Source organism: Culex pipiens, chromosome 1, assembly GCF_016801865.2.
Source record: "Culex pipiens pallens isolate TS chromosome 1, TS_CPP_V2, whole genome shotgun sequence".
NCBI classification, from domain to species: domain Eukaryota; kingdom Metazoa; phylum Arthropoda; class Insecta; order Diptera; family Culicidae; genus Culex; species Culex pipiens.
In genome coordinates this window covers 135,194,958-135,209,565 of record NC_068937.1, presented here as the reverse complement: position 1 = coordinate 135,209,565, position 14,608 = coordinate 135,194,958, and the positions used below count along the sequence as shown (strand labels likewise).

General features: G+C 44.2%; 1 protein-coding gene across 7 annotated transcripts in view; it reads left to right on the top strand.

Annotated features, from left to right (window-relative positions):
- LOC120418340 (filamin-A) overlaps positions 1–14,608 on the top strand; it is a 78,585-nt gene that overhangs the window by 17,166 nt on the left and 46,811 nt on the right. For 4 of the 7 annotated variants that reach the window (XM_039580685.2, XM_039580682.2, XM_039580683.2 and 1 more), the window contains exons 3-10: positions 1,829–2,312; positions 2,542–2,556; positions 3,102–4,643; positions 4,702–4,940; positions 5,015–5,581; positions 5,763–6,913; positions 6,972–7,105; positions 7,532–7,664. In XM_039580685.2, coding sequence (XP_039436619.1) covers positions 1,829–2,312; positions 2,542–2,556; positions 3,102–4,643; positions 4,702–4,940; positions 5,015–5,581; positions 5,763–6,913; positions 6,972–7,105; positions 7,532–7,664 — 4,265 coding nt within the window. The remainder of the gene's footprint in view (positions 1–1,828; positions 2,313–2,541; positions 2,557–3,101; positions 4,644–4,701; positions 4,941–5,014; positions 5,582–5,762; positions 6,914–6,971; positions 7,106–7,531; positions 7,665–14,608) is intronic. The other 3 variants (XM_039580684.2, XM_039580688.2, XM_039580689.2) reach the window with 3 other exon arrangements.

Below are 14,608 nucleotides of genomic sequence, written 5' to 3'. Positions count from 1 at the left end.
GAGCCCGGCTTTGGTCGTAAAAAGTAACAAATTCGCGCATAATTCCTGAACGTTTCTCTCCTCCTGGAGGTCTTCGCGAAGAATAACAATCGAGTCGATTATATCTGGCACTCACACACACGTTCCCATGAGTTTGGTTATTTTTTTTTGTATGATGGCACCCTCGAAAAACGTGGGGCTTCTGGCGTTCGCTGGCAGCACTGCAGTGCGAAATTTTTGTTTCGGTTCCAGTCCTCTCTGTCCCAACCCGACACCTCGGACGCACCAGGGCAGAAAAACGAGCAAAAATCAATTCAATGGAAATTAAGAGCTGCGGTTTAGCGCGCGAGTTCCACCAGCAGCACCATATAAAGATGAGGAGCGACGACGCCGAAGGGGAAAAAGCATAAATTTAAATATGTTTATTGCACTGCTCCGCCGGAACAGCAGGCCGTGTGAGATCATATTTAGAGCGATCGTTAACTTGGGGGAACAGAACTTGTTTTGGTTTGCTGCAGCTGGCAGCACTGCGCTAGCTGTCAAATAATGAAAAATCGAGTCGCAGCCTGGACTTCGTTATGGACGATCATAAAACCAAACTCTCAATTTAATTTAAAATATTATGTTTAAATTTAGCTTGTCAGCCAACACTGCCCGGCTGTCAAAATTTTCAAATTGACAGCCATAATCTCTTTTTAAACATCAACAACTAATTGCACGTCTAGGGGGAAGTAGGGTTACCGAACCTTGCGTGTGTGACCCCTTCAAGATTCGCAGCAGCAATTTCGGCAAGTTCCGAAACCCTTACGTCGATGCCTCAAACCAAAAAAAAAGTGCCGACATATCTTCAAGGCTGCATCGCTCCGTCAACGAAATAAAAAAGGCAACAAGCTTAAACTAAATGACTTCAGCGGAATGATGGGAGCAAAACAACCCCAAAAAAATTGTATATATGTTTATCATCGCATTGTTGTTTATGTATCGTATTGCTGTTCTCATCCAAACCCGAGTTTCAGACCAAGAAACGGACCGCGCAACGAAATGGAAAGGTTGGCGAAACCCGTTTGGATTAGAGGTTAGAGCGTCACAAGTTCACGGCCGCACGTGATTTGGATGCATTTCAAGGAAGGAACCTTTTGTTTTTCGCCGAAGATTGCACTTCCGAGTCATCAACGCGCTAAATCGTAGTAGGCGCTTGTTTTTTTTGCGCCTCTGGCGCTGGCTCAAACATGGTCAAATGGCTTAACCCGCAAATTAAGCCGCAAAAGGCGGTGTGCGAAGGTGATTGACAGGTTGTCACCGAAGGTGACAGCTGCGTGTGACAAGAAGTTTTGTGCGATTTGGCGAAGCGGAAAGGATTTGGGAGGAAAGTTGATAGATTTTTTGCAACTGAAAAACTAGCAACACTGCATTTTTGGACAGCTCGGCTAAAATTAAAAGATGAAAAATCTGAAACAAATTATCACATTGATGAACTAATTAGAATGTTCACGACCATTGCATCACCGCATCCGCGCTGCGATCATCGCCGAAATGTTTTACCAGTCTTTTTTGATTACCATGTGAAAAAAATGTTCACATTCCTGTTTCATCTCGCTCTTTGCCGAGAGGGGTAATTACCAACCGTTGCGATCTTCAACTCTTGTTCTTCAACGCGCGCTATCAACGCAAGTCCCGCAAGAGAGTGATGTCACGGTGTTATTTCCAAGGGACTTCCTCCAATCATGACGTCATTGAGGTTACTTTTCATTTGCGTGTACAAAACAGTCATTTTTGGGAAATGTCAAATACACTGTAATTCAGAAAGACAAAGATTATTCTTAGAATTTAATAAAATGCTTTTTTCCAGACTCATCGGACATTGTGGACTGCAAGCTGAAGCTGATCATGGGTCTGATCTGGACGCTGATCTTGCACTACTCCATCTCGCTGCCGATGTGGGAGGGCGATGACGGCGAGAATCAGACCAACGGAAACACCACAACGCCGAAGCAGCGCCTCATGAACTGGATCCAGCGACTGGTGCCGGATCTGCCGATCAACAACTTCACCAACGACTGGACCAGCGGAAAGGCGATCGGTGCGTTGGTGGACGGCGTCGCGCCCGGTCTCTGCCCGGATTGGCCCATGTGGGATCCCAAGGATGCCGTCCAGAACGCCACCGAAGCGATGGGCCTGGCCGATGACTGGCTGAACGTACGCCAGCTGATCCGTCCGGAGGAAATGGTCAACCCGAACATTGACGAGCAGTCCATGATGACGTACCTGTCGCAGTACCCGAACGCGAAGATCAAGCAAGGCGCTCCGCTGCGACCCCGAACCAATCCCAATAGGTGAGTTTCTTCCGGGGGGCATCCACAGACACATTTGACCAGAAAACGAACCCCACTAGCTTGCCCTGTTTCGAACAATAGTTGTAGATAGTGTCTCTCTCTGTCTCTCCTTTACTCTCAAAACAAACTCGCCTTCCAAAAAAAACAAAAGGGTCACCAGAAGAGACAAAACAATATTTTACGTTTTTTATTTCCTTCTTTCTATCTCATTCTTGCACGCCGCACACAGTATTCCACCGCCGCGGTAAGTTGCCGTGTCGCTTCTCTAGAAGGAACCTCTCTCTCAGAACCGCATCTTGCCATAATTTTGCGCGTATCGTTTTTTTATAGTTATTCACGTTGCGTTCTTTGTTCTATAGCTGCGAAAGCCGCAAAACTCTAAATTTTATTAGAAAACTACACGACCATTTAGGAAGCAATTTTCTTTACCTCTGTGTGTAGCTGTAAGTTCCGCTAGTGACTAATCCGGCTCATCCGGTAGAAATGACTCCTCCTGACGCACATCCTCTTCCTTTTTCCCCTAAATCCTATCCCCCTAATCCTTTGGGCTGTCAAACCTACCTTACCTCTAGCATTGTTTACGTTGACTGCGTCAAGGTAATCAACGCTGAAGGTATGCAAATGTCATATTTTTGGATCAATTCAACCAACCTGTAAATATCAAGCGCTTTTCGCATGCCACAAGTTCTGTTCTTGTTGCGCAAGCTTTGAGTTGCGCTCGTGATCACTACAACCATCAAGCGCCCAGTTCCGGCGGACCACTAATCAAGCTTTGTTCACCTCTGTTAGGGTTCGCGCCTATGGACCGGGAATTGAACCAACCGGACCGGTCGTCGGAGCGCCGGCCAACTTCACCGTCGAGACGTTCTCCGCCGGTAAGGGTACCGTCGAAGTCGCCGTCATCAATCCGAACGGAAACCAGGAGAAGGTTGACTGTCGATACAACAACGACAAGAACTTAACGTACTCAGTGTCATACATACCGAAGATCGAGGGACCGCACAAGGTGTACGTCAAGTTCTGCGGACGGGACATCCCGAAGAGTCCGTACGAGGTGATGGTGGACAGCCAGGCGGGTGATGCGTCTAAGGTGACCGCCAGCGGTCCCGGTCTGCTTCCGGATGGAGTTTGCGTCAACAAGCAAACGTACTTTGACATCTCCACCAAGGACGCCGGCAAGGGAGTTCCGGAGGTCATCATCCTGGATCCGGCCAATCACAAAACAACGGTCGCGGCAAAGCTGCGTCAGCTGGCTCCGAACCAGTACCGCTGCGAGTACACTTCCCAGTTGGTGGGTCTCCACTCGGTGAATGTGTTCTACAACGGACAGCAGATCAAGAACAGTCCGTACGGAGTTCGTGTAGCTCCAACGTGCGATCCGCGGAAGGTTCGCGCCAGTGGTCGTGGCTTGCAGCCGGTCGGAGTTCGAGTCAACGATGAAGACACTACGTTCCGCATCTACACGGAAGGGGCCGGGGAGGGAACGCCGGAAGTGAAGGTGTTCGGCCCGGGCGGAATCATCCCGGAGTACAACATCCGTAAGGTTGACGGAACAACCTATGAAGCTCAATACATTCCATTGAAGGAGGGTCGCTACAAGATCCTGGTGCTGTTCGGTGGCGTCGAGATCCCCAAGTCACCGTTCGAGGTCACCGTGGGTCCTCAGAAGCATACCTCGATCGTGGCGTACGGTCCGGGACTCAAGTCCGGCATGGTCGGCAGCGCGGCAAGCTTCGTGGTCGAAACCAACGGTGAAACCGGTAACCTGGGCTTTAGCATAGCTGGACCGTCCCAGGCGGAGATCGAGTGCCACGACAACGGGGACGGATCGGCTCTAGTCAAGTATCACCCGACGGCCCCGGGAGAGTACGCCGTGCACATCCTCTGCGACAACGAAGACATCCCCAAGAGTCCGTACATTGCGCAGATCTTGCCCAAGGTCGACGACTTCCATCCGGAGCTGGTCAAAGTGTCCGGACCTGGCATCGAGAAGAACGGCAGTGTCATCACCAACAAGCCAACCGAGTTCACCGTTGACGCAAGCCGCGCCGGTGAAGCTCCGCTCGAGGTGAAGATCAACGACGTGTTTGCCAACACGCTGCAGCACAAGATGACCAAGAACGAGAACGGCGTCCGTAAGGTAACCTACACCGCACCTACCGCCGATCCGGTGACCGTCGAGGTCAACTATGGCGGAGTCGCCATCCCGGGATCTCCGTTCCGCGTAAACGTCTCAACGCCTCTGGATCCGTCCAAGGTACAGTTCTTTGGCCCATGGCTGGAGTCCGGAAACCGACCAAACGCAGCAACGCATTTTAACGTTGATGCCAGGTAACTTTCCATCTTGATCCGCTTTCTTCAACTATTCTAACGATCTCAACCCTTTCAGGGACGCTGGCAACGGTCTGCTCGAGGTCAACCTGGTGCACGACGAAACCAAGCAGAAGGTTCCGGTGCGCATCATCGACAACGACGACAACACGTACGCCGTTGAGGTGATCCCACCTCTGGCTGGAACGTACACCACCAACATGACCTACGGAGGTCTGAAGGTTCCGATTGCACCCAAAGTCTCCGTGAACCCGGCCGTGGACGTGTCCAAGATCAAGGTCGACGGATTGGAGCCAAGTAAGTAGATCAGTCGATCAGTTTCTTAAATCAGTTTCGGGGGATTAAACAGTATTCTTAAATCGCGCGTGCAGCGGCTCCGTTGAACAGTTTACAGCAGTTCCGGGTGATTACGAACGGGATCGGGAAGGCCGATCTCGCCGTCACCATCACCAGTCCGTCCGGCAATCGCATCAAGGCGCATGTGATTCCCACGGCGGAGGGTTTCCTGGTGAACTTCACCCCGACCCAGTTGGGCGAGTACCTGCTGAGTGTAAGTTTCGGCGGTACTCCGATAACTCCGCAACCCTTCCGGTTGCAGTGTCTCGTTGGTTCGGACTCGCGCAAGGTTCAAGCCAGCGGTCCCGGGTTGGTGAAGGGAATCATAAACCGACCGGCGGAGTTTATGATCGATACTCGGGGAGCGGGTCAGGGAGGACTGGGCGTCACCGTTGAAGGTCCTTGCGAGGCGGCCATCAACTGTCGAGACAACGGTGATGGCACCTGTAACGTGGCGTATTTGCCCACCGAGATCGGCGACTACACCATCAACATCACGTTCAACGATGATCACATCGCCGGGTCACCGTTTCAGGCGATCATCGTGCCGGAACCGAATCTGAGTCGCATCCGGGTGTCCGGGATGGGAATCCAACCGCACGGTAACGCGTTGCGTTGAGTGCTCTGTTGTTGTTGTTGTGGTTTTGAGTGTCCGCTGCCCTCGTTGTTTGGAGCACTAAACATTCCTCCAATTTGCATGGCTTCCTCCCGAGTTGTTTGAACTAACTGATTGAAACGTGTCCATGTCTATTGCAACGGTCTAATCCACCTTTCCACTTCTAGGTGTCATCATGAACGCTCCAACTGACTTCATGGTGGACATGAGCAAGGTCGGCGATGACGTGGACAAGAGTAAGCTGTCCTGTAACATCTTCGATCCTCGTGGCAACGAGATCCCGAGCAAGCTGGTTCCCAGTGACAACAGTGACATCTTCCGGATCATGTACACTCCGTTCGAGGCTGGTCGTCACACTATCGACCTGCTGTACGACAGTGTTCCCGTGCCGGGATCACCATTTGTCGTGAACGTCAAGTCCGGATGTGATCCGACTCGCTGTCGTGCCTTCGGCCCAGGTTTGGACAAGGCCCTGACTGACGAACCGGCTACCTTTACGGTTGAAACACGTGGCGCTGGAGCTGGTGGTCTTTCGCTGGCAATTGAAGGACCTTCGGAAGCCAAGATGAGCTGCACTGACAATCGGGACGGCTCCTGTGACGTAGAATATGTACCGACCGAACCCGGAGAGTACGACATCACGATCCGCTTCGCCGAGAAACACATCCCTGGATCACCATTCAAGGTCGTCGTCACTGAAGCCACTCGACCGGACAAGGTCAAAGTCTACGGTCCCGGAATCGAGCACAACCAAGTCCAAGAAGGAGTTCCGGCCGAGTTCTACATCGATTGCGGACAGGCTGGACCCGGTAAGATCGCCGTCAAACTATCATCATCCGATGGTAAGCCGATCAGCGTCCAAATCGGAGACAGGGGAGACGGAGTGTACTCCGTATCGTACATCCCGCCGGAGAAGGACTCCGTCCTGACCGCTCACGTCCGCTTCGCCGACCAGGACGTCAGCGCGAGTCCCTTCGTCATGACCGTGGCTCCGGCTCCGGAGGACGTCGCCGCACCGGTGAAGGTGTCCGGCGATGCCGCTACCAAGAAGAACCTTCCCGCCTCGCTACCGGCCTCGTTCCAGATCGACGCGCCCAAGCAGGGAACGGCCGGAGCGCCCGCCACCGAGGACATCAACGTTAGTATTAAGGGTCCGGACGGAAAGCCGCTGGTGCCCAAGATGGAGCAGGTCGAGGACGGCACCTACGCCGTAACGTTCGTGCCGGACGAGTGCGGACCCTACAATGTCAGTATTAAGTGCGGCGGCAAGGACGTCCTCGGGTCGCCCTTCCTGCTTCAGGCCATCCCCACCGGAGAGGTAGGTCGCTCGGTTTGTGGTTTGAAGTCCCGAAGGGTTTATGTTTCAAAATTTTCAGGCGGAAAAAGTCAAACTGCTCGAGGCCATCCCGACCAACCAGGAGTACGGCAAGAAGAACCACGTGGCGTTGGATGCCCGTGAAGCTGGAACCGGTGCCGTCACTTGCAAGATTGTGTCCCACTCGGAAGCGAGGTAAGTTTCGGATAGGTTTTAGAAACTCGTTTATTGATCGAAAGTTGTTGGAATTTTCCATACAAAACTCTTAAATTTCTTCAAAACTGTCGATTTAGAATTATTTTGTTCCTCTTACCGCAGAATATTATTTCTGTGCTTCACTTTTCCTAAAAAATTAAAATTCACAACAATTTTCGCATTTAAAGACTGAAACTGAAATGTCAAAACATGCATACACGGTTAACTGTAACGACCATAATCGCGTTAAATTTTAGCTTAAAATTAGGTAAATATTTCTGTTTCTAAATTTTGGTAACAGTTTCTTGTTACTTTCGTAGTTATTTACAAAAATGAAATGTCAAAACAAGCGTACACGCTAAAATAGTAATGATCATTAATGCGTATTTGTTCAACTCAAAACTGGGTAAATCTTTTTCTTCGCAGTGACGTCGACCTGGAGGTGATCGAGAAGGACGGCTTCTTTGACATTTTCTACACGCTGAAGGATCCGGGCGATTACGACCTGGACATCAAGTTCGGCGGCCAGAACATCCCGAACGGCACCTTTACGATCAAGGTAGATTGAGTTTTCCTAGTTACCTATCGTTATCTCTGTTCTTCCTCCTCCCCCTAGTCACTGTGTCGAGCATACACAAACAAACGCACACTTGTGTCATCTAGTTGGTAAAATTTAGCGTGTTATTCGCGTTGGTGGTGGTTCATTCAAGTTACAACAAAATGAGTTTGACGTTTCTTCAATCTTCAGAGTTAAACAGAAACGAAATAAATGAAACAAAACATATACATTTCCTCTATTTTATTTCAGTAGTTAGTCGGCTGCTAGAAAATCAAAACACGCTTTACGCGCTTTCAAATACTCGAAAACATGTATTCGAGCAGCTTGCATGCAAGTTTGTTTGCAACCAAAAACACGTTTCCCTCACACACGTTTCACCAAGCTTTCGCGCCATAAGTAATACTCTGTAACACACATGCTAGGATTAATTCGACAACGAATAACACAAAGAGCACCCTTCCTACTAAACACACTGAAAAAGTTAAAGGAAAAGTATATGTTTTGTGCCCCTTAGAAAGCAAATTAATCAATGCGCTCGCTGTTTGACGTTTTTGATGGAAGCTGCTGAAAGTTGACAGATTGTTTTCAGCGTGTAACCATTATTTTATGATTTGACAATGGCTGCTTTGATGTTGATCTTTGACTTATGTTCAGTTTTTGCTTTTTGCCAAGTTTCAATGATGACTAGATGTGTTCGTGTCCGTTTGTGTATGTTTACGTAACCTCACCTCTTTCTAACAATTTGGCAAACCTTTTTTAACAACTGCCACGATTTATGCGAAAATAACCACCCGCTGCACGGTTCGTACCCGTGAAACATTTGAAGAATTTCCCAATTTGTGAGAGCGCGTGCGAAAAATGAAAACATTCGCACAGTGCCAAAACAGCTGAAATCTCGTCTTAATCATCTCATCTACCGAGAAAAATCTCGACACAGGTAGGTTCGTAACCTCCCTTTAAGAAAAATGAAAATTGCTAAAATTCTTATTATAAACTGAAATTAATACATTTCATTCTGTGTCACATGTTTGGGGCGTTAGTGCGAGCGAGATGGAACGAAGTCGCGTCATCGTTCGCTGAGCGAAGTGACATGACAGCTCGTATGCATCGTGGTCTTCCTTGGAGGTTGAGAGCGATCATGTGATGAAAAGTACAAATCTAGCGGCGTCGCATTTATGGATGCATTTTGTTGTACAATTTAATCATTCCTCATACCACTTTTTTAATTCTTTAGAAATCAGAAAAAAACACGTTCATACACCCTCACTCAAAAATACTCAGTTTTTGTCAAAATCGAACCTACTCAGGGATGAGTAAGTGGAGCACACGAAAAAAAATGGGTGAATTTCACTCAGATCTAGGTGAAGATCATAATTTTTTTGTTAAATTCTGAGTGAAATTCACCCAAACTTGACATTTGTCCCACTTACTCACATCTGAGTAGGTTCGTTTATGTGTTCTCAGAAATTGTTTCAAATTCCCAGAAACTGCTGTAATCGAATCCAAACCGGTTTGGACTGAGCGGTACTTCTGATTTTCAGCAACATGCCACCAAATCAACCGCCACGACAGAAAGTGAGCTTCAAATTGCGCAAATGAATGGATCATAAATTTTTCAGCTGTATTTTTCCTCCAAATGTCCCATATGGCCACACTCGCCTCATAAATAAACTGCAACTGGCTTAAAGTTTTTCTTTTTTGTCACGAAACGTCACAGTGACGTGTGTTGCTTTCAATTATGGCAACATGACCCGGCAGCTGCTCGGTTCGGGCCACGGTCTGGAACCGAACCGGAATTATTCGTTGGGGTAATTTGAGTCGGTTGATTTTACCCAAATTCGAGCATGTTTTCACAAGCGTGCAAGCGTTTGACAACTAAAACTGTCACTTTTGAACTTGTCATCTTACATGGTCATTCAAGTTTGTGCGATTTTATTGTTATTCGACCAACAATTAAAATTTTACTCCATTTCCCAGAGGCGGAACTTTACGATCTGTTTTGCCTTCCGCAGTTTGACGTTTCGTTTTATTGTTTCGAATCCTTTCGGGCGGAACAAAACAAAACGTCTCCCCGAACCTGCGTCAGATTTAAGAGTCCACAAATATACTCCCACGACGTGGTCCGTGGCGTTCCCAAGGTCACGGAGCAAAATTTCCCCCGCCGTCTTTTGAAACAAAAATTCATTCACGGAAGAAAAACGGTTATGGCCTGCCCGGATCGCAGTGACCCGCCACCTGTCAGTTGAAACGGGTGGGCAAGGCTAACTCGGAACGTAACAATAAAACTGTTATTATCCAAAAATAACAATATGGCTGCACCTAAGTGACACTTGTCCACTTTAGTTTGTGATGACAGTGACAGCTGATTTACGCTGCGGCGACAATTTGCGAAGGAGCCGATGTGACAATTATGTTTATTACTCTTGGGGAAAATTATGATTTTCTAGCGTGAGTCAGACTAAGTAGGCTACCTACCTTGTTTTTCCCTGTTAAAATTAAAGAGCAAAGTTTTATTGACAAGTGACATTTTTGTTTACCTTAAAATTGCACAATGCGTCAGCCAAGTTGGCGCGTGACAAGGTTGACTTGAAAAAAATAATGAAAACAAACCGAAAATGCGCCCATGACCGTTAAAAATCTAAGTCAGCTGACTTAGTTATTTACGTATGATGCAATCACCGCAGCGGCGAAACCTTACGTCGTTTTCCAGTTGTTTTGGCGAAAAATGTTTGAAAATAGGGTAAACTCGTTTTTTTTTTTTTTGTCGAATAACGAACTATTTTTGATAATTTAACATATTGTTTGAAATGCTTATTTTGCGTAATTTGTAATAATGTTTCGAAATTTAATGTTTATTTTGATAAATTTTGTAATTCAATCTTTTTGTTTATCCGAAAACCAACAATTAGCTGTCTACCCTAAAACGAACGGTTGCAGCTAAACAAACATAAACAAAAGAACCACTGTCAGTCACAATCAACAAAACGTCCATCCTCATCAGCGCGGCAGCCGTCACAGCGCCGTCGACACGCCGAAAGTGTGATAATCACTCAGGTGCATTCGTGCGTGAAATTCACACTTTCGGTTTCGACCGTTGCACGACGACGCAGTGACAGCCGGCCGCGTCTGTGACATTTTGGACTAGGGGGCGGAATAGGTTAACGCGCGAACCGGGAAGTTAGTTCTGCTTTTAATTGCAGAGCGAGCGCTATAATCACCTGCCGCCATTATGGCAACGTGACATTTGCACGCGCCGTCTAGACAGCTTTGTTGCGCTTGAGTAGAGCTGTGCCGCGGGAAAAAGGTCATCGTTGCGTAACAATCGCAAAGCGATGCGCTTTTTGACATTAGTTTAGTTGTCAATTGTGCACGATAACTAGAGATTGAGAATCTTGTAGAATTTTTTTTTACAGTTTTTATTGCCGCTCCGGATCTTCTTCCACTGCTCCGGATGTTTTCTCTCAAAACAAATTTGATCCGATCGACGATACCGGCCGGTCCGAGTTGTTTACCAGCTGGATTTCGCCAGTGGAAACGCTCAAATTTCCACGACCACCACTACACGCCGGTTGTATCGAAAGGGAAAATATTGATCTTTCGACAGAATCTAAACAAATTCGAGCAAATCCAAAAGTGATGCTGCTGCTTGGTGGTGGAAGATGGAGTGGAACCAGATTTTGGCGGCCACGAGCGAACAGCTGGGTCCGGTCGAAGACCGCGGGGTTAAATCATCGGTTCGATCACGTACGATTTTTTCTTCCTTGGTCAATTTGCTTTTAAAATCATACAAAATGTATTTATTTCGGTCGAAAGGGGGGAAGTGTGATGGCTTCACTTTCACACTTGCTCTCTGCTCTGGCCCCGGGCGTAAAATAAATAATTTAGACTAATTCGGATTTTGTAGATTTTATTCTTATTTTTGAACCTCGGGTGATACGGCAGCGGCGGTGGCGGCCCGACTAAATGAAGCCCATGTTGATCATTAGTAAGACTGATTGAGCGTTTTGTCTGGCTGGGCAGGGATTTTTGCCCACCCCGAGGAGAGACACTCTCTTCATACGTGAGGGATTTAAAAGCTATGGGGACAGGAATGAAAACATGTGTCATGTACGAATTAATATTTCACAAATGATGCACTCAAAATGTGTGGTAGTGGGTGGAAATTGCAGATCATGAAAGAAAATCGTTTTTTTTTTAAATGTTTAAACATGTACTAAGAGCGAAAAAAAGGAAACAAGGATTCCGTTTTTCACAATTTCACATCTATACAGCTGTTCGATTTTAAAAGTCCAAACATAAATTTTTTTGAGAATTTTGAAAAATAAAAAATTTGGATACTACTTAAAATATCCAAAGTATAGTTATTTTTACCTAAAATTTACTCCCGCCTCCCCAACTTCAAAATGAAGCATCGAATAAAGAGCAATTCCAGCCCAAAACAGGAAATTTTAAGGTACTTTTTTCTCGACCCTCTCCGATTTCGATGAAACTTTGTAGACATGTTATCCTAGGCATATATAAGCCATTTTTGTGTATATGGGGCCAGTTACACTCGATAACGACATTTGAGAAGGGCGTAAGTGTATTTTTTTATTTCGTAATTTAAATATTGCTTTATCTCGAAGCCGTTGCATCGTATCAAAAAGTGGTCAAAGACAAACTTGCAGGAAATTTGACGGGCTTTCCGAAAAACTGAAAGAAAAAAACACTCCACTTTTATGAGATTTTTTGATTTTTAAGTTTAAAAGTCAAATTTGAAGGTGAGCCCACGATTTGTTTTCGTTCAAAATTTTTGTGAAAATAGCCTAAGATGTTACAAAAAGAAAAATGCAGGATGGAGCAACTCACCTAAAAAATACAAAAATCATTTACTGAAACTGTTTTTTTTGAAAAGTGCTCTAAACGTCAAAATTTTCAAAAACCGAACTCGAGAGTCGATTCTCCAGACAATTTTACATAAAAGTCTCCATATTGACCATTGTCCTAAGTCCAATCCTTGTGAAGTTACAGCGGTTTTAAAAATAAAAATGTTGAAAAAATAGGTTTTTTGATGGTTTTTGGCAATTTCTATATGACAGACTTGATTTTTCAGTCTCGAAAATATTTTTACCGGAAAGCTCGTCCAATTTCCCATAAGTTTGTCTTTGACCACATTTCAATTGGATGTATGGGCTTACAGATATAAGCTAATTACATTGCTCATAACTGAAAACATAATATTTTTTCAGTGTAGTATAGTAACCTGGATAGTAAATTAGCTTATTATTTTAGGCTATTTTCACAAAAATTTTGAACGAAAAAAAATCGTGGGCTCACCTTCAAATTTGACTTTTAAACTTAAAAATCAAAAAATCTCATAAAAGTGGAGTGTTTTTTTCTTTCAGTGTATTTTTTTCGGAAAGCCCGTCAAATTTCCTACAAGTTTGTCTTTGACCACTTTTTGATACGATGCAACGGCTTCGAGATACAGCAATATTTAAATTACGAAATACAAAAATATTTAAAACACTTACGCCCTTCTCAAATGGCATTATCGAGTGTAACTGGCTCCATATACACACAAATGGCTTATATATGCTTACAATAAGTCTACAAAGTTTCATTGAAATCGGAGAGGGTCGGGTACAACCGATTCCCTATTTGACATGGAATTGCTCTAAAATGTTATATGCTTTTCAGTTTGCAAATTTGGTTTAATTTTTAAGAATTAATTTGATTTTTTTTGTAAGTTTTAATATTTTTGAAATTGTGTAATGTTTTTAACAGTTCATATCTTCGCGAAAAAAAAAATCCATACTTTAGTTTAGCTCTAAAGTTGCCTCTTTGATCCCATGAAAATATAAAAAAGGCGTTTTAAAGAATTACACTTTTTTGTAATTCGCATCTTTTTTTTAGTTTTCCGTGACTTTTTTGTATAAAAAGTTTTTTATTACCTACAGAAGACATTTCCAAGCTTGATCTTAGAAATTATTGGGCCATTTTTTATGGTCAAAAGTTGAACATTGGTGAAATTTTCTGCTCTCTCCGATACAAATTTTTTTAACTAAAAAATTATACCTTACTTTTCGGATGATTTAGATCTAGTCTGCTGTTATCCACGCTCCATACAAAAAGATTTTTTTTATGCAAAACTCTTCCAAAATCAGCCTCGACATTGGAAAAATAGGAACACTCTAAAAATATAACTTTTTCTATTTCACAATTTAACGCGAAAAATTATTTGCACAAAAACATTATTTTCATGTTTTTTATATGTTTAAAAGATTAAAAAAAACTATTTTAACCCAGCATTGGCAGTGTTGCCAATTCAAAAAATAAAGTTATCATAAATATTTTTGTTACCCTATTTTTATGTGAAAATAGGTAATTTTATTAAGAGTATATCTATTTTTTTTTATTTATACTTACAACATTGTAAGTGAGAAAATGAGAAAGGTAACTTTACTATCCATAGGCAACACAAAAAAAGATCAATTTTTTTGCTGTCTTATTTTTGATTTTTGAGTTAAAGTATACCCAAAACTACTCTAAAGTTATTTAGATTTTAAATTCAAAGATGGCAGCCAAAATGACAGTGATGAAATATTGAGAAAATGCATTTGGTAATTTTTAAGACAATCAACCATTAAAATTTTACTAAAATGGGATCGCAGAATTCTATTTTGATGTTAACAGTAAGAATACTTAGATATATGGAAAACATATTTGTTCATAATTAGATTGCAATACGAAGTCTTATACAAACCTTCAGATTGTCGAACTTCGGATTATCGAGTCTAAGCTGTGTTTTTTGTATTTAATGTAATAAAATTTAAAAAAAAACTTATTTTCAAGCCAAATTAAAAAAAAATAGCAGGGATATCACAAAGTTATGCCTCTGTCACGTATTTGCAAAGTATCAATGAATTTATGAAATTATTTGTTCCCTAAGTTTCATATCTTTT